Source organism: Euprymna scolopes, chromosome 29 (genome assembly GCF_053919585.1).
Source record: "Euprymna scolopes isolate OS-2025 chromosome 29, ASM5391958v1, whole genome shotgun sequence".
In the NCBI taxonomy this organism is placed as follows: domain Eukaryota; kingdom Metazoa; phylum Mollusca; class Cephalopoda; order Sepiida; family Sepiolidae; genus Euprymna; species Euprymna scolopes.
Genome location: NC_136510.1, coordinates 24,418,899 through 24,446,618, shown reverse-complemented (window position 1 = coordinate 24,446,618; position 27,720 = coordinate 24,418,899). Strand labels below are relative to the sequence as shown.

The window sequence follows — 27,720 nt, the reverse complement described above, 5'->3', positions numbered from 1 at the left end:
TTTATTTTTGGTTTTTAATAAAGGAAATTCTGAACACTCATTCATCTGTAATTGTATGCAACGTTTCTTTTTCTTATAAAACATGCTTTCTTTTTCTGCCGTCATTCCACCAACAAAGATCAGCGGTAACACAAATACTTGACTTGAGACGACATTCACCCAGAATTGGTTGAGCTGCTCCTTCCATACAACTCACAGCAACATGGATGAACACAGACTACACACGATAATCCGCAGTGGCAAATATAATGATGGGCAGTCAGTCCCAGGACTAGAGCTTCAGCTGGCCTCCAGGATGTCTTCGCCAATCTTACTGTGGTACTGGAGTTATTGATTCATGGAACATAGTCAAACCAGCAAAGTTTCTTCTTTAAAAGAGATTGGTTGAGGGGGGAGGGGGGCTGCACTGCAATTTAAGTACTGGAGATTAAATGGTGTCAGCAACCCTGCAGAATTCAGCAAGGGTAATAACTTACAATTGAATTTTAAGAAGCATCTTATCCACTACACTACAGGTCCTTGCGGACAATTATAGTATGAATTTTGGGGACCTTAAATCTATTTTTGTTGTATTAAGTTGCAAGTTAAACTGTTCTGGAGCTTGAATGTTCAATCCTCAGAGCGGATGAGACTAATTGAGAATTACTTAGGATTTTCATGGCAAGTGCTCGTCTGAGCTCCAATCTATGGTGCCCCCCTTGACAAACTTTCATGAAAAACACTCACCTAGCTCAAACCACTATCAATAATTTCCCTACTCTTTATCATTGCCTTAACCTAAACATGGATTCCATAAACAAAGTTTCTTTCTTAGAACTGCACTCCTGTGGAACTCTGTTCCACTTGATTACAATTTGGTCGTTTTCAAGTCCAACGTAAACAAGTAACTCAATTTACCAAATTTCCATTACTAACAATTACTACGATATTAACCCATTGACTACCGTACATTTTTTAACTCTTATCCTTGAGTGCCTTCTGGGCCTTGATAAGTGGTGATTCCTTCGTAAAAGAAACTAAAAAAAAAAACTTCAATCCAGTAATGACTGATGCTACCCTTGTGGATTTAAACAAAAGAAAAGGGGTTTTATTTGCCAATTTCCCCGAGTTCGATAGAAAGATTCTCTAATCCAACAAGAAGAAGGTCAAAGGTTACATCAATCAAAACGTTATGCGAATAACACTCAAGATGAGAACAGTAGTCCGAATAAACCAAATAATGCAAATGATGAATTTTATTTCATTTGTAATGAAAGCTATTTCTGAACTGAAAAGGGTCATCACAATCGAAATCTGGATAGTGCGAAGAGAGGAGTGTTATAGAGTTATTGACAACTTTGCATGTTGTATAGAAATTTGCTTGCAATGTGGAAGTAAATATTGAACAGCGATAAAACTAAGATTGTTCATGACTGAAACTTGTTGGACAAGTTAGGTCTAGACTGAAGTTTATTTGTTTCTGAATTTTTTAGGTGAGGATTTATTATTGGGATTACTGTCCTCGGTAAATTACAAGTTACTAAAACTTCTACCCAGTTATGGCTGATAGTCTGAGAGCATGCTACTCTCGTGAATTAAATGAAGGGTTCCATTCGAAATTACATGCAGATTCTAGAGTTCAACAGAAAAATTCCAGTTCGACAGAAACATTCCAGACAAGATTCACCTGAAGAAGGTCGGAAGTTACTTCGACCGAAACGTTATGCGAATAACACTAAAGATGAGAACAGTAGTTTGAATAATTCAAATATGAATGACAGGTACTACCACTCCTGATTCAGAGTGAACCTGGAAATAACACCAACTATGGAGTGACTAAACTTCCTGAAATACAAAAACTGAGGCTTCCTCACTAATGTTTCACAAGCTGGCAGGTCTTGCAAAACAGCTGCTGGAATAGGAAGCTGTATTACAAGGAGGTATGAAAACAGCGAATTGATGAAGACCACTGAACTAATGAATCAAACAAAGGATTGGTTGGTTGTTTTTGTTTTACAGCATATCAACCCTTTTCGGGTTATTTAATGCCAAATCCAGTTATTTTGAAGAAAAGATTTTTAATAGTATATATTTTTTTTCAAGTCAGTTTCTATTTAACCCATAGTTGGGACCCTAACAGGTACTACCACTCTGGGTCAGAGTGGACCTGGGAGCAATGGCAATTAAAGGGTGGCTTCACACTCCCCAAAGCCCGCAAGCTGGGGCCTCACCATTGGATATAGTTTAGGCCATATCCAGAACCTGGAACAAAGGAAGCAGGGCATAAATCATACAATTCTGAAGAACACATGCCATAATAGTGTTTATAGAAAAGACTACAACTAGCAACATCACGTCTGAAAGAGAGGATTCAAAAAAGAAGAAAGGTGGGAGGGCCACTCAAATTACAGATACATTTCTGCACCTTATCAAGAACCTCCAAGATGGGACAGAGATTCACCAGCCCAAATATAACAATGGTACTCCATACATGGTCTGATAGATTTGTAGAGATAAAAAGTAGGGTTGTAGAAAACACTTTGACCGAGAGTGTTTGGAAAAGATTAGCGTTGTGGTATTGCTATGACAAATAACACCCTAGCTTAAAGCTCATCATTTAAACTCTTCGTCTTAACATTCACAGGCAACATGAATTAGAACAAATACATTGATACATTGAGGACATTGCCAAGACTGCTGCAAAGAAGGTGAACTCCCTATACCATGCTAGAAAATTACTCACACTAGAGAGTATCTTAAATATTTACAAAGCCACAATTCGCCCATGCATGGAGTATTGTTGCCACATCTGGGCTGGTGCATCTACTACTAGTTTCTCACTCTTAGATAAGAGTTCAAAGGAACCTTAAATCTAATAGGTCCCACACTATGAGCCAAGCTCCAACCTCTGTCCCATCACTGCAATGTTGCATCACTGTGCCTGCTTCACAAGTACTTTAATGGAATGTGCTCTGATAAACTTATAGCACTTGTGCCCTCTCAACATACATACTTCCAACTCGACAAGCAGCAAAATCTCACTCCTTCACTGTTGAGGTCCCTAGGTGCCTGAAAGCCTTCTACTCTAATAGTTTCTTCTCTCAAACTGCTAGAATTTGGAATTTCCCTTCCCGTTTCACTGTTTGTACTAACCTGCTAAAGTGAACAGATTTCGCTGCTCAACTCCCTACAGGGTCCTGTTAGACACAATCCCAAATAGTAGCCCCTTACATTCCAAGTGGCAATACACCTTGTTTGTGCAGAAAAAAATGTAAAAAACAGTCCCAGGTTTAAGATATAAATGGCGCTATTACTACTATTAAAATAATTTTAAAACATTTTAAAAAGCCATATTATTTTTATAAAGTAACTAATCTTCAAATGGGACATACTGCAATTCGAGCCTAATCAGATTATGAATTCACAAATTACAATTATTTTAAACTAGAAGATGTACCCGGCGTTGCCCGGTTTTAATTATGTTAAATTCCTTTTTAAAAAAAAAGGGGGGGGGAGAAAGTGAGACAGGTGCGTGTGAGTACTATGTTTTTTTTCTAAACAGTTCACTTCTTGTAAGTAAAAAAGAAAAATACTCAAGCTGAAACCGAAATCAAAACACAGCAAGTCAAGTATGTTAACCATGAAACCAGTTTGCCAAGATCTTTAAAAAGTGTTTTCAAACCTTGTGAAACAGTTGACAAACAGATAAAAATCCCAGTGTAAATTTTTCAATTTTGACCCGTTAGCAGTCCCCTTTTTTTTCTTTTTTTTTTTTTCGGATAAAAACCGATTAAAAAGTTTTCCACATGTCTGAATACTCTAGATACAAAATTTCAAGTTTGTAGATAAATGAATTATCATCACAAGTTGAAGTTGGAAAGAATTTCACTATATTTGTAACAGAGTGCGTATGCAAATACCGAGCCGTACAAAATGACATCATAAGGAAAAAGAAAAAGACTATAAAAAGGAGAGAGAGTATGTCAGAGACGTGGATGACGTCACAGCTGTAACAAAAAGGAGAATGAGGAAATAAATGTTACAAAAAAAAAAAAAATAAAAAAATAGGAATCGAGTTATTTGTCCTATGTTCCTTTGCGATTGAGTCTACAACGTGTGGGTTCTGGATGTCTAAATGTTATGCATGTGTAAAAAGGTGCAATAACGTGACATTTCAGAGCTCTACAGACAAATTTATCTTTAGTCGACTTTTTACAACTAAATATTTTCGTTTACTAGCCAAATAGAAACGTTAAGAGCCAAACCCATATGATTTTTGGAATATGACATCTTCGTTCTGTGACGTGCATCATATTTTTCTGCATTGTTTTAATAAGTGTAATTCTGAATATACAACAAATTTTATGTTGATACTTGAAGCTATAAACATTGTAATTTCTTCAGATATTTTTTTAAACAGCCTTCAATAAAAAAAAAAAAAAAAAGTATATTCTATTAAACTTTTATTGTTTAAATAATTTAACTTCGTTTTATTTAAAAACAAAAAAGTTGAAAAGATATTTTTCATTCAGTAGTGAGCTTTGGAAGATTGTCCGTGAAAGAATTGTAAATCGCCAAAAGATAAGCGTTTCATTATTTCAGTCGCCACTTTGAAAAATCACTCGCAAATGTGACGGTTTCACTCGCAATGTAGAGCCCTGTATTTATCCATTTTTCGCAGACTAAATTCTCTTGTTTATGATACTTAATAAGAACGCATTTAACATGCCCATTTCAGTATAATGGAATATCCCAGGCATCTTAAAAAATAACTTTCTAGGCTTCTGTGTATTTGTTTTGAACTTAAGTTAGTTCAACATTTGAGGATTATTTACTAAGTTGCTGAGGAAATTACCTCAGGTTCATTGATGATGGAAAGGATAGAGGACACGCTTATGTTCAGAACCTTGTTTGTTATTCACCAAGACTGGTGGGAACCAAGCCGATACTAACCTACTTTGTTTCACTCGCAATGTAAAGCCCTGCTAACGGTAATAATATTTAAAATAAGACTATAAGTGTAATGCCAGTTCATATGTAAGCATGACAGGCAATACTTCTTATAGTACTTTGCAAGTAAAAATAGACTTTAATTAAAAAGAAATAATATACCCTCTCTGTTAAGTCTCCCTATCACCACTTTTCTTATAATGTACACAATAATAAGCAAGATCACTTCAGAGCTATATAAATGCCGGTATTTTTTTTTTTTTTTTATGGAAGTCACCACTTATCAAGGCCTAGAAGTCACTCGGGGATAAGGGTTATTGGGTGTACAGTAGTCAATGGGATAGTATTGTAGTAATCGTTAGTATATGAGATTTGATAAAGTGTCTTACTTAAGGGGGCGGTTCATCAGGAATTTGTTTATGTTGGACTTGAAGACATCTAAGTTGTAGTCAGGTGCGAAACAGGCAGACGGAAGAGAGTTTCACTGGCGTGCACTTCTAAGAAAGAAGCTTTGTTCATGGAATCTACGTTTTGGTTTTGGCACAGTTAAAGATTTCCTAGATGACATGTTTGATTGGATCGGCTAAAAACTGGAATCCAGAAGTAGGTTTGATGAAAAGAAATCTTTTAGTGACTTGTATAAAATAATAAGGTAAAGTAAAATATAAGAATTATGTTATGACAAAACATATTTTGTTTGGTTTAAATAAATTATTTTTATAACTCACTAAAAACGCTACCTTCGTTACACCTCGTTTCCATTTCATTGTTTGAATCGATCATGTCACAAGCCGATAAAAAGTTATGGTCTAATGTATAATTAAAAATACGTTCAGCATGTCATAATCGTAAAAAAAAAAAGTTTTAGAGCTTTTACATATCGAACCATCATCTGATCTTCATGTTTATCAAGAAATTAGATTATTTGGTATTTATCCAACCCTATTCCTCCACAGCAGGAAGATATGACACTAGGGTCAGAAAATGGAATTGAAGAGCCAGCGTCCCAGAGAAGGAACATCCTGGTCTGTAAAAAAAAAAAAAAAATGCATGGACAGCCCCATCGGCACTCCCTGGTAGGGAAGCCTCAGGTGATTAGCAATAAACTAAACCCTTCTCGAAGAGAGAAGATAAAGCCTGGGAAGGTGAACCTGCTAGAACTGCACAAGATCAACAACATGGTGCAATCAAAAGGGAAAAGGACATTTCCGAATTGGCATAAACTTGATTTTTGGTGCTGAAGGCAAAACTGCCACAGCTGTGTATATCATTAAGACGGAAGAGAGTCATGCACTTGCTCAATTTCTTTTCTTTCTTTTTCTCGACCACATGGAGAGAAAGAAGAAAGAGATTTTCAGGATATCTTTCTGTGGTTAACTATGGTGGTTTAACTGGATTGCTGTCTGTTAAGCCTTCTTCCTTTAGGTCTCTTTGTTGCTGTTATTTTTAGTTAAATTATATGAAACATAAATAACTGGTGATGTTTTAATTTTATAGGTCAAACCAGACTCAGAGTTTGCAGCAAACGGTATCCGGTATGATTCAGTTCCTGATAATTTTTCCTGTTTTAGATCGCTTACCCTTTGTGGTTTATCGAATTTTGCACACATTTTTTATTTTATTTATTAATTAAATTGTTAGATGGGAGTATAAAATAGTTAACAGAGCCTCTCCCCCACCTCTCAATGTTAAGAATGGCTTTCTAAATCTGCAGTTTACTGATTGTGCTGAAATATAAGATGTCTTCAATAAGTTTCCAGACTTTTTTCGTGCGGGCACTTTTATTGATAGTACACACATGAAACTCCAGTCCCCTTCGAAGTAATCTCCTCCAGCTGTAATGCACTTGCTGTATTGTTCCAACAACTTCTGGATGGTCCCATGGGAATCCTCTTGTGTGAGCGTGTCAATGACCCTCATCTCAGCCTCTTTCATCTCCTCAATTGTCTCATAAAAGCAACCTCTAAGGTTTTCCTTGAGCTTAGGGAATAACCAAAAGTCACAAGGAGCTAGGTATGGACTATAGGGAGGGTGAGGAACTGTCTCACCTTGGTCAAATAGTCTGTGACAAGGATGGAGTTGTAAACTGGTGCACTGTCCTGGTGAAAATACCACTGACCCGATTTGAAGAGTGTTGGCCTTTTCCAACGGAATATCTTCCTGAATTCCCTTAAAACCTCAGCATAGTATATTCCTTGTTGACTGTCTATTCAGTGAGGACTCGGTGCATGTATATCATACCCGTGCTGTCAAAAAAAAGGGGGGGGGTCATCATAAGTTTCTGGGTGGATTTGCTCTGTCTGGCCTTCTTGGGTCTGGGAGAGCCAGCATGCTTCCACTGGGAAATCTGTCTCTTGGTTTCTAGGTCATAGCAATAGATCCAGCTTTCATTGCAGGTCATCAGAACATCAAGAACCGCACGATCTGAATTGATCAGCTCAACCGATCATGACAATGTCTTTCTGATCTTCTCTGAGCACCCTTGAGACAAAAATTTTCAAGAATTTACGACAATTTTAAATGCCTGTACAAAAAAGTCTGGAAACTTATTTAAGGCACCACATAAAATTATTATTTAGAAAGCCATTCTTAATTGGAAAAGGAAAGGTGGGTCTGTTAACTATTCTGTACTTTCATCTATCAATTTAATAAATTTAGGAACTTGACGAAACTCTAACCCGAAATTATATTACGGGTAACTTAAGATCAGAAACTCAATCTGACCAAACTTTTTTGTTGTAAAATCGAAAATTGGTTAAAAAAAAAAAAAAAAAAAAAAAAAAAAGTAGCCCCTCCAAAAACACATAATTTATCTCATATAGCAAAAAAAAAATTTTTAACGCTAGTATGAACGAAAATGGCAGATCATTTTACGTTAAATCTATATGCGAAACCGATCCCCCACTTTAAATTCTGATTTTTTTTTTTTTTTTTTTTTGCCAAATTTTTCAGGGTGTTTATTGTTCACACGTGATCGGCTAAAAAAAAAAATAAAATCGTATTGGAAGGGATAATCTAAACGTGTTAATCTACAATAATACCATATTATTATAGAAATTTATAGTTTGATTTTCAAAATATAAACACGAAATGTACAAATTACACTGCACAACAAAGAATAAAGACTTTTTAAAAAAAATTCTTTTTAATCATTTTCTTAAGATGGTTGACGCTTTTGCTCGTTCAGAGTTCATTTAAAACTTAATTAGTGACATTATTTAACGAGAAATAAATTCATTCGGTATTTGTAGAATGGGTAGCCAGCGAATCTTAGTACTTACTGAGTCAGTTCCGAGTATCGATAGAGATGCCAGTCAGTCCTGGAAACGGTAAAGCAGTTTATGATTTGACCCCCCCCCCCCCAAAAAAAAAAAAAAACTGTAAAAAGGCAGACGACACTAGCATGTTAAGGCTTAGATTAGGACAAAAATAATTTTTAGCCTCATAAAAAAAAGAACGTTTTTAAAAACCTTTATAAAAAATAAACATAATAAAAAAAAGAGGGTGGTAGTGGTGGTGGTGGTGGTGGTGGTTTCATTTCGGTCAATTTGGAACCGACTCGGGATTTTCCGTTAACGATCGGAGAAACCGACTTCGTAAATACTGCAATCCTCTGAATTCCTTACAAGTACCAAAATGTTGTTTTTAGGTGAGGGGGGGGGGGGTAAAAGATGTAAAAAACAAAAAAAAAACAAAAACATTATAAACACAAAAATGATATCAAAAATATTTTTTTTTAATTAGGGATCGTTGACGTTGGTCACGTGACGATCACAATTACCGTGACAATAATATATATATATATATATATATATATATATATATATATACACACACACACACACACAGCGACGCGTAAACAAGCCACCCCCTCTCCTCTTCTACCGACCCTCCGCAGTGTGACTAATAATAATCGATATATTAACCTCAACATAATCTTTATTTTATTCTTTTATTCAAAGTTATATTTTATTGTTTATCAAACTAGGAATCATTTCTTATGTTTGTTTTACAAAGTAATATATATATATATATATATATATATATATATATATATATATATATATATATATATATATATATATATATATATATATATATATAAAAATATGAAGGAATTTCTCCAAAGAATGTTTATTTCTTTTTCCAGAGGGAAAGAGAAGGCAGAGAGATAGATAGGTATCTAGAAACAGATATATTTTCATGTATTCACATAAAATATTAAGGAGATATAATATTTTATGTTATCAATTTTTAATATTTAGATGGAGATAAATAAAATATATGTGCGATGACAATTAAGCGACAGAATCTTCCGACTGAAAATATCTCCTGATAACATTTTAGATAGATTATCTACTAAAGGAAATGCAACTAGCTATACCTAGCCAGCATTGCTCGGGAGTGTTTAAATTTATTTATTATTATTATTATTATTGTTTAAGATCTAAGTGCCACTTACGTTATCATGCTGAAATAATAACGTTATTTTGAAAGCCATTCTTAACATGAGGGTTGTAACTATTTTCTACTTCCAGCTAACAATTAAAAAAAAATGTCGTGAAACTTGAACTTGAAAATAGTATTTTAACAAAATAGCACGGTAAAATAAGTGCATAAACACTAAAATTTAATTATTGTTAAAAAAAGGGGGGGGCGTACTTATGCAGAAAAGGTACCGTGCTGAAATAATAACGTTATTATTAAGAAACTCGTTCTTAACATGGGAGGGTTTTTTGTAACTATTCTATACTTTCACATTACAAGTTAATAAACAAAAAAATACCGTAAAAAATTGAACTCTACTTGAAAATACTATATAAAAAAAATTCACGGTATCTTCTCTGCATAAGTACGAAAAAAAAATAAGGTTTTAAAACTTAAATGTAATTATTACGATATCGTTTGGTCATTAACTTATTTTGGTGCTTGTTGTGACAAATCAATTTTTTAAAATATTTTTGTAACAAAATATTCCGTACTATTGCCGTGTTGAAAATAGTAACACATCCAAAAATTACGAAAATTCATCTAGTAGAACAACTATTGTGTTTTTACTTAAAAAACAAAAAAAGAAAAAAATAGTCTTTTTCGCCATAGACAACCAATATTGCAGCCGTGAACAAGTAATCTAAAATATTCGTTGTGGGTTATGTCCCCCTGTGTGTGAACTTTTACTGTCTACTTTATAACGCCTAAGAAAAATGCAATTTTACCCAATTTTCCGTAAAAATTACTTTTAAGTATAAATAACTTTCTATTTGAATTTTCGTAATTTTGGGATATGTTACTATTTTCGACATGACAATTAAGTACGTGGTATTTTTTTTTGCTTAAAACGACATATTAAAAAAAAATCGATCCATCGACTATTTTAAGAACCGCTTATTTTCAATTCGACAGTTTAAATCGGGGATTTTTAGTTTTAAATCAAGAGAACGAGAAAAGTTTATTTTTAGTTTTGAATGAAAATGTGTTTTCACAAGCAGTTTACTGAAAATTTTTCAAGATTTGATTTTAGTTCAAGTCATTGTTTTTACGATGCTTATTCAAATTGACACTTAATGGCGACAATTAAAAGTAAACAAAATACAGAAAAGTCTGTATGAACGACGACTCGATCAAATAGTATTTTTCAAAACTAAGAAAATCAAAATTTACGATTTTATTACTAAACTATTTTGAACAGTAGGTCTCATGGGGTCCCAAAATAAATAAGGTTGAGAAACCAGATTTAAATGCTTCCAAATTGTTATCTTTACGATTAGTGTTTCCACTTCACTTCCGGTTGCTTCTTCGTTTCTACTTGAATTTTTACGGTATATTTTATTAAATTGTTGGGTGAAAGTACAGAATAGACAAATGAAGCCCCCCCCCCTCTTCCTCATGTTACCAAGGGCTTTTCTAAATAATAACGTTATTAAGAAAAGCCATTCTTAATATGGAGAGAATGAGCCATTGCAATCGAAAGTGAAGGGGAAACTTTAAATCGTAAAGAAAATCCCAAACTATCTTCAACTTTCGAAGGGCAATATGTCCAGATGATCTCAAAGGATCCACAAAAATAACTTTCGCAGGGCCTAATTCTTTTATTTCTGTTTGTCAATTTTTAACAAGATTAAAATGGCTGACTTGTTTACGAATAATCCGAAATGCATTATGGAGGACTTAATTTTGTAATCAGATTATTTTCTAAAATGTGTTTTTATTTGATTTCTGGGTTAAATTCAAACAACCCCCCACCCCCGATGCTTGATGCATGCGGGCCTGTCAGACTAAAATAAATTTTAAAAAAATCATTAAAAAAATGTATCCAAAAGTCCCCAAAAGTTTTATTTACGATTTACTGAAAAAAAAAAAAAATTCTGAATTCAATAAATGATCGATTAATAACAAAAAAAATCCAAGTCATATAGTTGCGATAAACACATACTTCTAAAGATAATAAAACCAGAATCCTACATCAAAATGGGGAAATATCGGTACATATGAAGAGAAGGTACCGTGCTATTTTTTTAAAATTTTTATATAGTTAAGTTAAATTCAGGTTTTACAGCAGCTTTTGTTTATTAAATTGTTAGGTGAAAGTACAAAATAGTTACAAAACATCATCCTCTCCCCATGTTAAGAATGGGTTTCTAAATAATATTTCAGCACGGTATATTTTCTGCATAAGTATCAAAATCTTTTTGGGTGGAAGAAACTAAATAATTTTACAAAAAAAAAAAAACGAAAAAACATCAGTTATTTGATGGGGTACACTAGTTAGAGTATGAGACTCTTGGGGGTCAACAAAATCCACTACTATTGACCTAATAAAGAAGACTAAAGAGAGGGTGGGGATAAATCTCGGTTGCACGTTTCCCCTTCTTTTTTTTACCCCCCCCCCCTTTTTACATGCAATTTGGTTTATTGCGTGAATAACAGCCGAATAATTAAAGAGGTTTGAATATTTAAAAAAAAATGGAAAATAGTGTCATTGTAGATGTTATTCACTCATCATAAGCATTTTTAGTTTGTTTATTATTTTTTTCTTTAAGTTTATTTTCATTTGCTTAGGAATTTCTTATGTGTTTTTAGTCTCCCAACCCGCGCCTCGGGGTGGGGGTCGATCTTTAGTCAGTCTGTGGTTCCCTCGTGGCCAATTCATTTTACTGGTAAACAACAAAGAAAGGAATTTGTTAACAATTTTCTTTAAGTTTTAGTTTAAAAAAGTTAATCAATTTCATTTTTTTTTTTTTTTTTATTCTCTGGACGAAGAATTCAGAAATCATTTTCGTAAACTTAAATCCTAGTTTGTTTTTATTCTCGCAAGAAAAAACAAAATGTGTTTATTTATTCGTGAACGATTTTAGATATAAAATTGTGGAACCATTTGTGTATGTGTGTGTATGCGTGAATCATATTTTTTTTTATTTAATAATAATCGAATATTTAATTTTTGTAAAAAAAAAAATGCAATAGTAAGTACATCTACAGTTTACGAACCATGCTATTTTTAGATCGGCTTTTCACGTGAAATTTAAGTTTTTACTGTATCTTTTGTTGTTAAATGTTACTATCGGAATATCCTCGCCTAAAAAAAAAAACCCGTCCGTGTCCAAACTTAAACACCGAACCGGAACTCGAAAACGAAATCTATTATTATTACGAGAAAAGATGTATTTCCCCTGTTAATATTTTAGTAAGAACGAATTACTATTTTGGAAAAAAAAAATTATTTCCGATAAAATAAATAACAGTAGACACGCACAAATGCACACTTGCACACCCCCTCATTTTTTTTTTTTTCACTTTTTTATACCAAATAACCCCCCCATTTTTTTTTCAATATTTAGAGATTTGAAAAAGGGTGCTCACTTCCTAAATTTTAGTCCATAGGGCTCACAAGAGAATGAATATTTTATTTTGCATATTATTCGCCATATTTCTATAACCAGGCCGAGTTCATACTGAATTTCATACATTTTTTTTGTAATTATATCATATGTAGTTTCTGATTTTTAGCCAAGATATGCACTCACACACATTTGTTAAGATTTTATTTTATATAAATAGATTACTTACATTTTTTTGTTGCTTTTTTTTATGTATTTTGCCTTTTCATGAAATTAACAAAGGTAGTGGCAAGTCTAAGAACAAGAAAATCGGTCGAAAATGTAATGTTTTACTAGTATTGTCAAATTCCACCTCAACAAGCAATACTTAACATTTTAAAGTGCTTGACAACTTCTACAGAATTTGAACCGAAGTGATTTTTGATGGGTGGCCTGACCGGCTTATTATGAAAAGGATATTTACTTTCATTTTATTTTAGTAAGAAAGATAACGAAATAGTAATTCGTTAACAGGGGAAATACATCTTTTCTAGTAAGAATAAAAATAAATTTTGTTTCGTTTCGTTTTCGAGTTCCGGTTGTGTTTAAGTTTGATGGACGTGGACGATTTTTTTAGCTGTGATTTTGGTCAGGGTATTCCAATAGTCACATTTACCTTTTTTCTTTTTTTTTTTTTTACCTAGGCATCACCACTTAAGGCCAAGAGGTCACTCGAGGATAAGGGTTATTTTTATACTCCAAAACCAAATTAGTAAATTCAAAATAGAACAAAAAAGTATTTTTACAACCTAACCCAGCGTAGTATAAACACTCCAACCCCCCCTATGTTAAAAATGGCTTTCGGAATAAACACTCCCAACCTCACCAATCTCCATACTAAGAACTACTTTCGAAGTTGGGGGGGGGGTATTGAATACCCCGGGTATTCCGAAAGCCGTTCTTAATATGAGGAGGTAGAGGGTGTTTATTTTATGCTGGGTTAGATCGTAAAAATACCCCCCCCTTTTCCCCTGTTTTGATTCATTCAATGAAGTTTTTGTTTCGTTGTTTTTAGTTAAAACAGGACATATTGAATTATTTCTTGTTTTTATAAACAAAGTAAGGGGGGGGGGGGGAAGACAGTGACAGAGAGATATGACATACATTTAGTTTTAAAATATAAATATTTTAATTATTTATGCAATATGTCGTGATTTCTAATACAGTAATCGGCTTTATTTATTTTTAGAATCTAAAAAAAACCCTTGAAAACTATTTATTTTAGGGAGAGGAGAAAAAAAAACATTTTTAGGGACAATCCCCCCCCCCTCCCTCCTTTTTACTGTAAAAATAATGGAATCGTCCGGGGAAAAATATCGGAAACTTAGTTGGAAATTTCAGCTGTGTAAGCATTATGTTATTTATATTAGAGTAATTTAGTAAGTTTTTTTTTTTTATATATAATTTTAAGAAAAAAGGAATATACAAAATATATTAAAAAAAAAAAAATGTAGAAATTGATTTTTAAGTAACTTAACCCAATGAAATAAAGAAGCGATATTTATTTCAGATCCTCTCCCCGTTTCTATACAGATTTCTATAAAGAAATAACGCCCTATAATAAATTCATGCAGATATCGTAATAATAATAAAAAGGGTCGAAAAGTCTACAAAACTGACGATAATGATAATTTTAAAAAAATGAAACGTTAAAACAAAAAACTTCATTTAATGTTTCCTTAACGAAAGAGCAGCTCCAACCTCTCTTACGTGTCTTAACTCCTTCTAAATAAATAAATAAAAAAGACCCCTTACGGAACCAATTCGGTCAAAGATTTATAAAATAAGTTTACCTTGACCAGAGTGACTCCACTAGAAAACATCCCCGTACGACTCCCAACAAGAGTATTTGTCTGAAAATCCATTGTAACCATTTTTTTGTACAAATGACAACAGGCACCTGTTCACACTTCCTGCGCCATAACGCGATGACGTCACGATTCTCCGTGTCGAAAACCGGAAGTTAGATCACGATCCATTTTTAACTACTACGGAAGATCATATATGCCATAATAAACTATATTTTACCTCTTTTGTTGATCTATGGAATTAACTGTTATTTATTTATATTAGGGCGCTTCTACAGAATTGGGACGAGATTTTGTAGTCGATAAATGGAGTTTTCAGATAAAAACAATTGTTTCAACTGATTTTTTTTTGCCAATTCTAATAAGTTACAATGGTATCTTCCAACTTATGCCGTCGAAATTACTTGAATATAACTGAATTATTAAACAAAATAACTTTAATCGTGTTATCAGGCGAAAAATTGTCGCCATTTTGTTTAAATCAAAACGGAAAATTACCTCCCTTTCGAATTCTCCGATCGTTTTCATCAAATTCTATTTTTTATTTTCTTTAATAAATAATTTTCTACCTTATCGATTTTCGTAATTTTTGGATATAATCATCTTAAAAATAGGAGGAATACGTAGATACCATTATTTTTATGTGAAATTCAGTATTATGATTTCCGAATTTTCGTCCCAATAGTGTAGAAGCGCCTATATTAGAAATGCTTTTGAAAAAAATCAACTCATTCATCATATCATATAGGGTTATAATCACGTTGAGACAACGGTTTCTGTAAGATCATAGAAATTAAACGGCATTGAACCTGATAATTACTTAAAAGGATGACTAATACCAATACTATCAGTGATATGAATTTGTGGTCGAAAATATAAAAGCGAATAAAATGTAGAAGAAACTATTCGCATAAGCGAATGCGCATCTATTTGGTGTGTTAGGCGAGAGAATTGGGGAAGAACAGAAATTAAAAACAAAAAAATTGTAGATTGATTTAATTTGCATATGAGAGGAAGAGCGGCTATAAGAAGGACGCATTAGGAAGGGCAGAAAGTTGAGTGTGTGATAGCTGAGAGAAAACACAAGAGAGAGAGCAGGTGTTAGGAGGAGTTCTGTCAGTTTTCCATTTGGGATTACAGACTACAGAGTTGGTGTGAATTACGCCATTAGTGAAGAAAAGTTCTGCTTTTTTTTTTCGGGAGGGGGGGGGGGGTTATAGATACCTACACCCTAATTATATTTTTCCAATGAGCTAATTGTTTGCATTTTAAAGCTCTGAAACTCCACCTGTTCTTTACTTTTAATCTAAAACTTGAAGATCCCACTCCTATTTAGAGATGGTCTTACTTGATTTTGGTCCTAAGCAAACCGGAAAACAGTGAGTGTACTCAACGTTTTGCTTTTTTTCTTTAGTTAAATTTATTGTTTCTTTTTCTTTCCTTTGCATCATCACACTATTTGCAGATAAAAGTTTGTTCATTATTTGTGATAGACTAGGTTATTGTTGTTCGTTTGTTAGAAGAATGAGGACCTTTTAATTATCCTGGAGAATAGGTGAGTGTAGAGATGGCTGATAAGGCCAATATTTGCTTGAAAAGTTCTGCTACAGTGAGAATAGAGAGTGGTAGCAGATGTCGAGGGCTTCAAAGCATTGTTCTTCCTATCTTGTCTGCACTTCTTTACAGCAGCTTTTCTGTCACTTTCATATTGGTGGGCACCATTGTAAATAGTGGCCCATCACTTGGTTCTATCTGAAGCTGTCTGCTTCCATGATGACGGATCAATGTTGAAGGCCTGCAGTGATGCCTTCAAAGTTCTTTAAATAATTTTCTCTGGCCACCATGGGAGCGCTTGCTGTGTTGTAGCTCCCCAAACAGAAACCTTTTGGGCAGTCTGTAGTCTGGCATGCAGGCTACATAACGAACCTAATGAAGTTGGGTTTTCATCAGGATAGTAGGGATGCTCGGGAGGCTGACATAAGTGAGAACTTCTGATATCCTATCCTGCCAGCCTATGTCAAGCAGTTTCCTCAGTCTGGTGGTGTGGAAGTGATTTAGTGTTGGAACATTCCTAGAAGTGGGACAATTAATCAGAATCAGAATTGGAAAAATCAGAATTTTGGAGGATATCGGAGTCAGAAAAATTTGTGCTTATTTTCTGATACCAAAAACGATTCTTTTAATTGTCTTTTTTTATTTGATTTTGTTCAAAGCAAAATCATGCCACTGTTGGTAGTAATGATAAAATAATAAATATTTATTGATTTTAAAGAACACTAGAACTAAAATCTATAGATCACCCCCCCCCCCCTCCACAAGTGTATTTTTTTGTTTGAGAAAATCTCTGCACATTTAACATGCGTTTCTACGGTAATCAGGAATGAATATTTAAAGATTTATAAAGAATCAGAATCGGTAATTATATCGGAATCAGGAAAAATATTGGAATCATCCCATCACTATTTCCTAGCGTGCCATTTGTAGACGGTCCACGATTCACATCCATAGAGTAAGGTGTGGAGTATAACAACTTTGTACCTTAATCTTTGTCATGGAGGTGATGCATTGTCTGTTCCATATATTCTTATAGAATCTACCAAAGGTAGCATTTGCTTTGGCGATTCTGGAATTGATTTCATTCTAGGGTTGTAAGCCATGATTAGTTTCAGCACAGTTTCCGATGGTTAGGTGTTCTACACAAGTCTTGGAGGTGACTGGTTCTCAGTATACAGAACAAAAGATTCTTCACGTGTTGACACGAAGAAAACATATGCGAAGTTGCTACAGAAAAGGTTTCATTTTTATGGAGTAATTCTGGTTTCTGATTGGTTGGTAGCAGAATGTGAATTAATTTGATTCGTCAGTTCCTAGCAGCATCGTTTATAAATAGAATCGCCCAACTGTGCAGGATCATACCTCATTATCGATCAAAAATATTGCAACATCTGATTACATCGTTAGAGAGCGTAGATGACCTTGTCAACCGCATTGAGTCTTTGTTCCTTGATGAAAATATTAGGTTTTGAAAACGGTTTTCCTGGAACAGGTTGGTGCATCACCTTAGTCTTCTTTGTACTGATTGTGAGACCAAAGTTGTTGCAGGTTTCTGAGAATATGTCCGCACTGCGTTGCATGTCTGCTTCAGAAGAAGCGTTAATCCATAGAGTAATTATGATATAATGGTGGTTGACTTTTTTCTCTTTTTCATCCCAAATAAGATACTTGAATTTCAATTTTTTCTTAAGACTCCGTAAACTTAAGCCTTAAATTTTAGAGATTTTCTAAAAGTGAAATGGATTTAGATCAAAATTGGTATAAGCAGCCTAGACATAAGGTTTAGTAGTATTTTATGTTGATTTTAATCTTTGTAAGGGGGACATAAAAGTAGTGCCAGAACATTCTATTCGAGAATTTTTTTTTTTAAATCTGTTTATTCACCCCAAACAAGGCACAGTGCCGCTAAGTCATTAGGGGCTACTATTTGGGATCAGATTTGCAGAGATACTATGTAGGGAGTTGGACAGCGAGATTTCTGTTCAAATTACATTTGAACTTCTGTATATCAGTACAGTCAGGAAAACAGGGTCCTGGGAGGGAATTCCAAAGTCTAGCAGTTTGAAGGAAGAAGCTATTTGAGTAGAAGGCTTTACGACATTTAGGGATCTCTACAGTGTAGGGGTGAGATTTTGTAGCTTGTCTGGTTTATCTGAGGTATTTATGTTGAGGGGGTACTAGTGCTTTGAGTTCGTCCGAGCACTTACCATTAAAGCACTTGTAAAACAGGTACAGAGATGCCACATTTTGATGATGGGACAGAGGTTGGAGTTTATCCGACAGTGCGAGACCTATTAGGTTGGTGACTCTTTTTTAACTCTATCTAGGAGCTACAGACTAGTGGCAGATGCACCAACTCAAATGTAACAACAATACTCCATGCATGGGCGAATAGTGGCTTTGTAAAGATACCGGATACTCTCCAGCATGAGTAATCTTCTAGCATGGTAAAGGGAGTCCACCTTCCTCGCAACAACCTTGGCGATTGACTCAATGTATTTGTTCCAATTCATGTTTGTGAATGTTAAAACTAGGAGCTTGAGGGAAGTACTTTAAGGCAGTGTATCATTAGCCATGGCAATCAGTGGTTGAGAAGGTTTCTTGTAATTTTTAAAGTAAATAAGCTAGAAGTGTAAGCCATGTTTAGTTTCAGAACAGTTTCCGATGGTTCGTTGTTCTAAACAAGTTTGAAGAGGTAACTGGTTTGCAGTAGACAGAACAGTTTTCGATGGTTCGCTGTTACACGCAAGTCCTGAGAGGTGACTTGTTTGCAGTAGACAGTTCCACAGATCAAAATATTTTTACCGTGTCAAGACGGAAAAAAAAAACATGTGAAATTGCTACGGAAAAGGTTTAATATTTATGGAGCAATTCTGGTTTCTGATTGGTTGCTAGCAGAACGTGAATTAATTCGATTCGTCAGTTCCTAGCAGCATCGTTTATAAATAAAATCGTCTGACTGTGTGGGATCATACCCCATTATGACTCCAAAATATTGTAACAGTCTTGGCGGCATTGAACGTTACCATCTAGTTTTGGCCCCATTCCACTACAGACTGGATGTCTTCCTCTAGAGTTTTAGTCATTTCCTTAGAAATGTATTCATTTGTTTTTACCTCGAGTCTGTTATAGAGCATATTGTCATTAGCAAATATACTCATCTCAGAAACAATTTTATCAGAGAGATTGTTTATGAATATTAGGAATAATAAAGGCCCAAGGATTGACCCCTGTGGCACACTGACATAAAACTGGAGCAACCTCAGCCGAGCATTTTTTAATAATATAGCAAGGATAAGATCGGGCCTGCATTCCTTTGAGGTGTCAAGGTTTTTTTTTATAGCATCACGAACAATGGAAAGGGGTGATTTTCAGATCATTGAGTGTGGGTTCTGTATGCAAAGAGAAATTTGGGAGGAAGTGGTTTGTTGAATCTAAAGTATTAAATTTCCCCTTTCTTGAGACGAGTATATAAATTGAGTTCTTTGATAAAATTGTGTAAATAAAACTGGGCCTTTCGATCAGGTCACTTAAAGGGTTGTGATTAGTTGACAAAACGACAACTCACCTGCACAGCCAATGATGTTCCCATGTTCAAGCCAACTTTGCTCGCTTTGGAGAAGCCCCCAACCCCTCTCCCTAAGCCTCAGAAGACCCCCACCCTTTCTTTTTCACTGCCTACACAGCAAGCAAGTCTCTCCTAAATAGCTTATTACATTCTCGTTTGGTCCTGGATATGACCTTAAACTATATCCAGTGGTGAGGGCCCCAGCTTGCGGGCTTTGGGGAGTGTGGAACCACTCTTTAATTACCATTGCTCCCAGGTCCCCTCTGACCCGGAGTGGTAGTACCTGTTAGGGTCCCAACTATGGGTTAAATAGAAACTGATTTGAAAACAACAAATATATTCTATTAAAAAAATTTTTTTCTTCAAAATCTTGGGATTCGGCATTAAATAACCCGAAAAGGGTTGATATGCCGTAAAACAAAAACAACCAACCAACCAACATTCTCGTTTAGATCTACCACATCTTCCCTATCCATGAAAGGTTCAGAGGTAGGTAATGTGGTCTCTGACTTCACACACAGCCATAAAGGGTATTTATTTTTCTCCCACAGTGAAAAATGTGACACAAGGGTTGGAAAGTGGGATTGAAAAGTTAGCGCCCCTGAGGAGGGGCACTCTGACCTCCAAAAACATGCCTAGGCAACCCTGCCGGAATACCCCGGTAGGAGCACCCCAGGTGATCAGCAATAAACTAACCCTCATCTCAAAGAAAGGAGGTAAAGCCTGGAAGGGTGGACCTCCTAGACACAGGACTAACAACATACCACAAGCAATAGGGAAAAGGTCATTATAAGAATGGCCTAGACACTGTTGACTTTGGGGCCGATAGCTGATAAAACAACGACTCATTTGCATGGCTGACAACATTCTTGGGTTTGAGCCAACCTTAGTGTAGTATCTGTTCTTCAGATGCTGCACTTCAATTTCTTGTTCTCTGTCAGTGGAGGAGAAATTTTTATTTTTGTTCCTTTTCTCCACATTAAAAAACGACCCTGGTGTCTAACTCTGTCCCGTGGGGAGGCATTGCAAATAGACACCTTGCTTGTTTTGGGAAAGACGCCCACCCCCTCTCCTGGAAGCCTTCTCTCCCTTTCACTGCAAACACAAGAAACAAGTCTCTCCTAAATAGCTCATTACACTTCTGTTTTTGCCTACTATGTCTTATGTGACGTCTGCAAATTCGGCACTGAGTCTCACATGGGACTGTAGGGAGTTGAGCACTGAAATTTCTATTTGCACTACATTAAAACTTTAGCAGGCTTGTACAGTCATAGAAGCAGGAAACAATGTGGGGGGAATTCCAAAGTCTAGCAGTCCAAGAGAAGAAACTATTAGATTTAGAGTAGAAGGCTTTTCAGAATCTAGGAACCCCTACAGGAGGGGGGTATGTCGAGGGGGTACAAGTGCTATGAGTTCATCAGAGCACATTCCATTAAAATACTTGTAAAACAAATACAGGGACACAGCATAGCTGAAATGGACAGAGGTTGGAGTTTGGTTGACAGTGTAGGACCTATTAGATTTGAGACTCGGTTTTGGACCGTGTCTAAAGTGAGAAACTAGCGGTAGATACACCAGCTACTATTTATATCTATCATGTCTTATGACAGTTTTAGCGGTAGATAGCGTTGCCTTGCACTTCATACCCAACCATAACGTCACTATTTTTTGTTTATTACAGAAAAAACAATTTTGCACAGTCTATTGTATTATAGAAAAACAATTTTGCGCAGTGTATTGTAATATAGAAAAACAATTTTGTGCGCTGTTGTTAATCAAGAGCTTTAATGTAGATTGTTTGTAACTTGAGCCCTCATCGCATTAAATTGTTTAACTGACCTTTTGTTTATCTGATAAGTATCATGTGATTGATTTTGTTGAGCCAACCAATCATTGTTCCACAGTAGCAACTAACATGACACCTCACAGACAAGCAAAAATGTTGTCTCAATAAATAGAGCATGCTTTCAGGTCGAGGTTATTGTATGTCCACCGTTACCGTGTATCCTCAGTTCTGTGAGAAGATTTTGTTCTAGATGATTGGCTTTATCTGCCAGCACCAACCACTGTGACGTCAGCAAATGAACCAAAACCTGGTGTGACTTGTTTCACAATGGCTACGGTTTGAATGATAGACAGACACATACCATAATCCCCTGTTCTAAAGTGGTACTCACCCTAGGCGGACTGAATCGGCTTTCTTTTTTTCTTTTTTTTTTTACATGGAGGTCACCACTTATCAAGGCCCAGAAGCCACTCGGGGATAAGGGTTATTGCATGTACAGTAATCAATGGGATAGTGTTGTAGTATTCGTTAGTATTGGAGATTTGATAAAGTGTCATTACTTAAGGCGGCGGTTCATCAGGGATTTGTTTATGTTGGACTTGAAGACATCCAAGTTGAAGTCAGATGGGAAACAGGCAAGCGGTAGAGAGTTCCACAGGTGTGCAGTTCTAAGAAAGAAGCTTTGTTCATGGAATCTACGTTTTGATTTAAGCACAGATAAAGAGTGGGAAAAATTATTGACAGTGGTTTCAGCTAGATGGGTGTTTATTGTGAAAGATTGGTGTGGGAGGACCAGAGATTGGAGCTCAGACGAACACCTGTCATGGAAATAACGATAAAACAAAGATAGGCTCGCAACGTCTCTTCTGTGGGAGAGAGGTTGCAGGGAAGAGAAAAGGGTATCCTCCACTAAGCCACAAAGTCTATTTTGTACTCTGTCAAGGCAGGATAGGCTGTTTTTAGCAGCTCCTGCCCAGATATGGCAGCAGTATTCCATCCTTGGCTTTCATATAGATAGAGAATTGCATCAGTAGTGAGATATCTTCTGGAGCGGTAGAAGGATCCCACCATTTTCCCAGCGACCTTGGCAACAGACTTGATGTATGTGTTCCATTTCAGATCAGGAGTAAAGGTCAAGCCCAGAAGCTTATTAAAACATGGGCCCTCCCCTAGACGAGAGCCATCCATTTCAATTGATGCCAGATGAGGATCAGAGCGTTGATGAGGTAAAGATAGGAGCTTGGTTTTAGATACATTAAAGGTAACCAGCCACCTCTTCCCCCACTGTACTACGTGCTCAAGATCAGAGGAGAGAGAATCAGAGAGAACTTTGTCATTTACAGCCTTTGATATGTTGCCATAGATGGTCGTGTCATCAGCATAGATGTCAACGAATGATTTAAATATGTGTTTTGGGAGATCATTGATGTAGATCAGGAAGAGAGTTGGGCCCAGGATGGACCTCTGAGAGACTCCAGCATTAATACTGCGGGCCTCTGACTTCTGCCCATCAACCACTACTCTTATGAGCCTATCAGAGAGAAATGATTTAATGATTGAGAAAACATTTCCAGTCATACCATAGCTGGAAATCTTGTGAAGTAGGCCTTTATGCCATACCTTATCGAAGGCCTTTCATATGTCAAGAGCAATTGCTCTAGAAAGATAGCCTTTGTCGAGATATTTGCTAATCCTATGGGATATAACCGTTAGCACATCTGCTGTAGATCTAGCAGAGCGGAAACCATATTGCGTGTCACTAAGAAGGTTATTTCTGCTGAGGTGGTTGACTCCTTCCCTATTCATGGGAGTATCAAATTCATAAGCTGTCCCCAGTCGCTTGTATATCCCAGTTAGGGAAGATGACAAAGTTAGTTTTTTGCAGTTCTCGCAGGGAGATCTAACATCTTCCTACATACAGCACTTGGTATTCCCAAATGGTCACTCATCTGGTACCGACCAGGCTCAACATTGCTTAACTTCGGTGATCTAACAAGAACCAGTGTATCAATGTGATTAGACAGACACATAGTGAGAGATGGGTCACTTAGTGAGTTAATTGTAAATTACAGATAAGTAGAATAATTAAAATGGAACTCAATCCTAAAACCGAAGAATATTTTAGTATGTAATTTTTGTGATTAAAATACATAGGAAAAAAGCCTTAGGGAAAAAAAATCTTGGTTATAGTTGTAGAATATTGCTAGGGTGAGCCAGCTAATCCAGTGAATATGTTGAGCTGAATGGATACGATAATTGACTGGGTGTAGTTCCTGGCAGAAGTCTAGAACAGTAAAAACCCTTGAATGCCAGAGCAGCTGGCATTTGTAGAGTGGCACCTGCCCCTCCTGGCATGTTTAGCCAATCAGGCGCCTCAAAATAGAACAATCCACCATCCCTGACTAATAGTAGGCTGGTCCAATGGCAATTAGCATACCACTAATTGCTACTAAATAAATATGTTGAAATTAGTTAAATGGTCCATAATGGTGGCGAGGGAAAGTAAGCGCATTCTTGATTCCTGATTCTACATCTCCCCTCCCCCATCACGTGGAGGTAACGGCCTCCGAGGAGGAATGAGCTCCTCACGGTCAGGTTGATTATGTGGGAATAGCCTCGCAAGTGCCCGCGCCGACTTGGCTGGCATTGGTCTAGGAGGTTCAGGTACTTCTTCTTGAGTGATGTTCCCGCTGGGTTGCTGTGTCCGAAGGTCAAATTGAGGGTCTGCTTTGACACGCCTGTCTGTCTCTGTCACTTGGGGTATGTGAGGTGGGGCCCCTGGTAGCGCGCTTGGGATGGGCTTTGGAGATGTGGGAGTCTCAAGTTTTCTGAGGAACCGCCGATTCCGCAAGGTGATTCTACCAGAGCCATCAACTCTGATACGGTACTGCCGATTGGGGAGGGCTTCAATCACCCAACCAGTGATGTTTGTAGTACGACCAAGCCCCCACTTTGTAGTGGGCAGAGAGAATGGGCCGTACGGTTATACATGTCTATGAGCCGCGTGTTGCGCCGAGACAGGGTTATCTCGTGCTTTCGAGCCGCGGCGATCTATTCCGGACGTGACTTGTAAAGGGTCGGGTGAGAGGGGAGGTAGTCTCAAAGTCGCCTGTGGAGCAGAAGCTGTGCTGGGGATAGGCCGATACCCTGTATAGGGGTATTTCTGTATTGTAGGATGGCCCTGGCAGCCTTGTCGTTATCTAAGGACCCCTGTGGTCCTGTGTTGCCATCTACCTCTTGGCTGTTTTGACAGCTAGCTCCGCTCGACCATTGGATTGTGGATAGGCCACAGATGATAACCTGTGCTTTACAGGCTATTTCTCTAGAAACTGCTTGAATGGGAGGGATGTGAACAGCGGGCCACCATCACTGCTGAGTTCTTCTGGGGAACCATATGCTTGAAATATCTCCTGACAGATTGAGATGAGCCAAGAGGCGGTTGCCTGCCCTTGGCTTAGGTGGTACAAGATTAGCCAGCCAGTTAATCTGTCAGTGCAAGCAAGGTATCTGTGGTCACCAACGTGGAACAGATCTATGACAATCTGCTGGAACAGCCACTCTGGGGACTGTGTCAATGTAATTGGTTCCCGGGGCTGGCTCGGTGCGATCCTTGTACAAGTCATGCAGTTCTCACTGGTATTGCAGATGGAGGCATTCATTCCAGGCCAATATATGGATTCATTTGCTCGGGCTTTCATTCCAGTTATGCCCTGATGTGCCGAATGCAGGCAGCGCAGTATATTTCCTCATTGACCTTTAGGAACAACTATTCTTCTGTGTAAGAGCACCAGGTCATCATGGGTGCTGAGGCGGTGCCGTACTTCCCAGTACTCACGGACTTCAGGTGAAGTGAGAGTTCGTGTTTCAGGAAAACCTTGCTGTACTGTACTTATCAACTTTTGGTACTGTGGGTCATGACGTCCTGCTGCCTTGATGGTGCCTGGTGATGTGATCGCTATGTTGTCATTGTACCCAAATGTTGATATGAGAGCAGTAGATTCAACTATGCTATTGAAGTTCTCGGATTCTGAAGTGTCTGATTTGGAAGGCTGGAAGGGAAATACATCAAGGAGGGCGTTCATCACGGCCGTTGGGTTACGGGAGAAAGCGTCGGGCCCCCTATGCCATTTCCCAGGACAATGTTGCATGTTGAAGTGGTATCTCAGGGTTTTTTTCCTTCAATCTAAACAGTCGGGGGTTCTGGAACTTGCTTAGATCTCTATCACCAAACAGGCCCTTCAGTGGCTCGTGATCCGTCACCACTATGAGATTAGGGCAACCCATAACAAACACACAGCATTTTTCTAACGCCCATGCGATTGCTGCTGCTTCGCCTTCTATCGGCGCATACCTGCGCTCTGCGTCAGTGCAAAATCTGCTACCAGCAAATACCAGGTGCCAACCTTCTGGGCAGCACACGGAGGCCTTTTCCATGGTACACGAACAGTGTTTCTGAAGGAGCAGGAAGCCCATTCCTTCTTTGCTCCAATCAGGAGCTAGGCAAGTGGTTCGATTCTTGTCAAATGTTGCGACACCCTTACGAACAAGGTCGGCAATGGCTTGTTTCGACTGCTTGAATGCATTCTCAAGGTCCTGGTTCCATGTGAAATGTGAGTCCTTTTTCACAAGATCGCAGAATGGGAGCATTACTGGTCCTAGCGAGTATGCCCAGGCTACCTGATTGACAAGCCCAAACCAGGATTTTGCGTCAGTGATGTTTTTTGGTACTGGGAAGTTGGATATTGCATCTAATATTGGTTCCGAGGGGGTTATCCCGGAGGGTGTAATTTGGAGGCCGCCAAATTGCACAACGTCTTGGCAAAATTGAAACTTGTCTTTGTTCAAGACGATTCCATTCTTTGCACAATGTAGCAAGAAATCGAATGTGTGTAGGAATGATTCCTTGATATCTGAGTTGTAAAGTAGAGTGCTGTCGACGATCTTTATTTTGCGGGGGATATCCTCAATTATTTCGTCAAATCTATGTGTGTAGGCATCTCCAGATGCTAGATAACCCTGGGGGGTTCAGAGGTACATGAACTTCCCCCATTCCGTGATGAAAGTTGTCAGTGGCTGAGGTTCTTTGTCCAACAGGATTGAGTGATATCCATCAACGGCGTCCGATACCATTTTTTATTTACTTGGGCGGTATCTGCGATGCCAATCGAAAGGGTGATTTGGTATGATGTGTTTCCCGTTTGCACTGTGTGTTCAGGTACTGATAGTCGATGGTTCGTCTTGGCTTGCCATTCTTTTTCATAGTGATCACCATGGTACTGCACCAGTCAGTCGGTGTGCCGACGGGCACTGTAGCAATGATGCCCCTCCCCACGTCATTCCAGAGGTCTTGCATGACCTGTTCTTTCAAATGGTAAGGCACCGGGATTGGGTTATGTCTGGCTTTTGGAATAGCCCCTTCCTTCAGGTGAATGTGTGCTGGAGGTCCAGTCATGGAGGGAAATACCCCGTCGTTCTTGAATGCAGTGTCCACAAAACATTCTAACAGCCAGTCTTTTAATTTGCCGATGTTGGCTTTGGTGGCAGGGAAAGGGAGGTTGTCTGGACGCGTCGGTAGAGGTTTGACCCTGTTTTCTGTATCCTGCACTTTATTTTCGACTTCTAACGACTGCATAGCCGTCGATGGGTTTGGGAATTCCTTATATAATATCCCAACATCAATGCAGTCCGCCTTGCTGAAATAAAGCCGTTTTATCCTTTCACAAATGTAGAGGGCTTGTTTGGTTGTGTGTCCCCCCACACTGAACGTCACCGGCAACCAACCCTAACATTCAAGAGTGGAATCCCCGACTGCTCAAACAACTTTCCTCGATGGGATCAGGTTGTCTATGGTAAGGACCATGTGTCTCAAGTGTATTGTGCGACCCAGACATATAGTGGCACTGCTGTCAGGGAATATCATCATGTTGGTGCTATTATTTTCAGAGATGTTGTTTCTCTTCCTTGGGTCCGGATTGGGTGAAAATGGTGTTACCGTTGCCTTTATTTCGGTAACTTGCTCTATTGGTGTGGACGAGTACTTGTTTGTTGCCTGATCAAATGTAATGTGGGCGATCAGGCTGTCCATTGCTGCCTCGTCAAGTTCGGCGCTTTTGACAGCAGCTCTGCGGCGTTCCTTCTTGATTGACCGGTACACTCGGGCAAAATGGTTTGATCTTCCACAATTGCTGCATGTTTGGC

The 27,720-nt window shown here is 37.5% G+C and overlaps 2 protein-coding genes across 3 annotated transcripts in view; both read right to left on the bottom strand.

Moving 5' to 3' along the window:
• The window catches only part of LOC145252549 (uncharacterized), a 199,966-nt gene extending 185,209 nt beyond the window's left edge, over positions 1–14,757 (bottom strand). Inside the window, exon 1 of one of the 2 annotated variants that reach the window (XM_080112101.1) lies at positions 14,600–14,757. The gene's annotated coding sequence lies outside the window, so the exon portion shown is untranslated. Of the gene's footprint in view, positions 1–8,210; positions 8,287–14,599 lie in introns of those variants that run through there. The other variant, XM_080112102.1, reaches the window with a different exon arrangement.
• A 10,884-nt stretch (positions 14,758–25,641) lies between these two features.
• Positions 25,642–26,169, bottom strand: LOC145252865 (uncharacterized). The gene has a single exon (XM_080112877.1). The coding sequence runs from the start codon at positions 26,167–26,169 to the stop codon at positions 25,642–25,644; it is 528 nt and encodes a 175-aa protein (XP_079969003.1).
• Positions 26,170–27,720: the final 1,551 nt, after the last annotated feature.

Excerpts from the sequence above, each read along its gene's own strand:
- LOC145252865 (XM_080112877.1), bottom strand. The coding sequence starts at position 26,169 with ATGCTCCCATTCTGCGATCTTGTGAAAAAGGACTCACATTTCACATGG.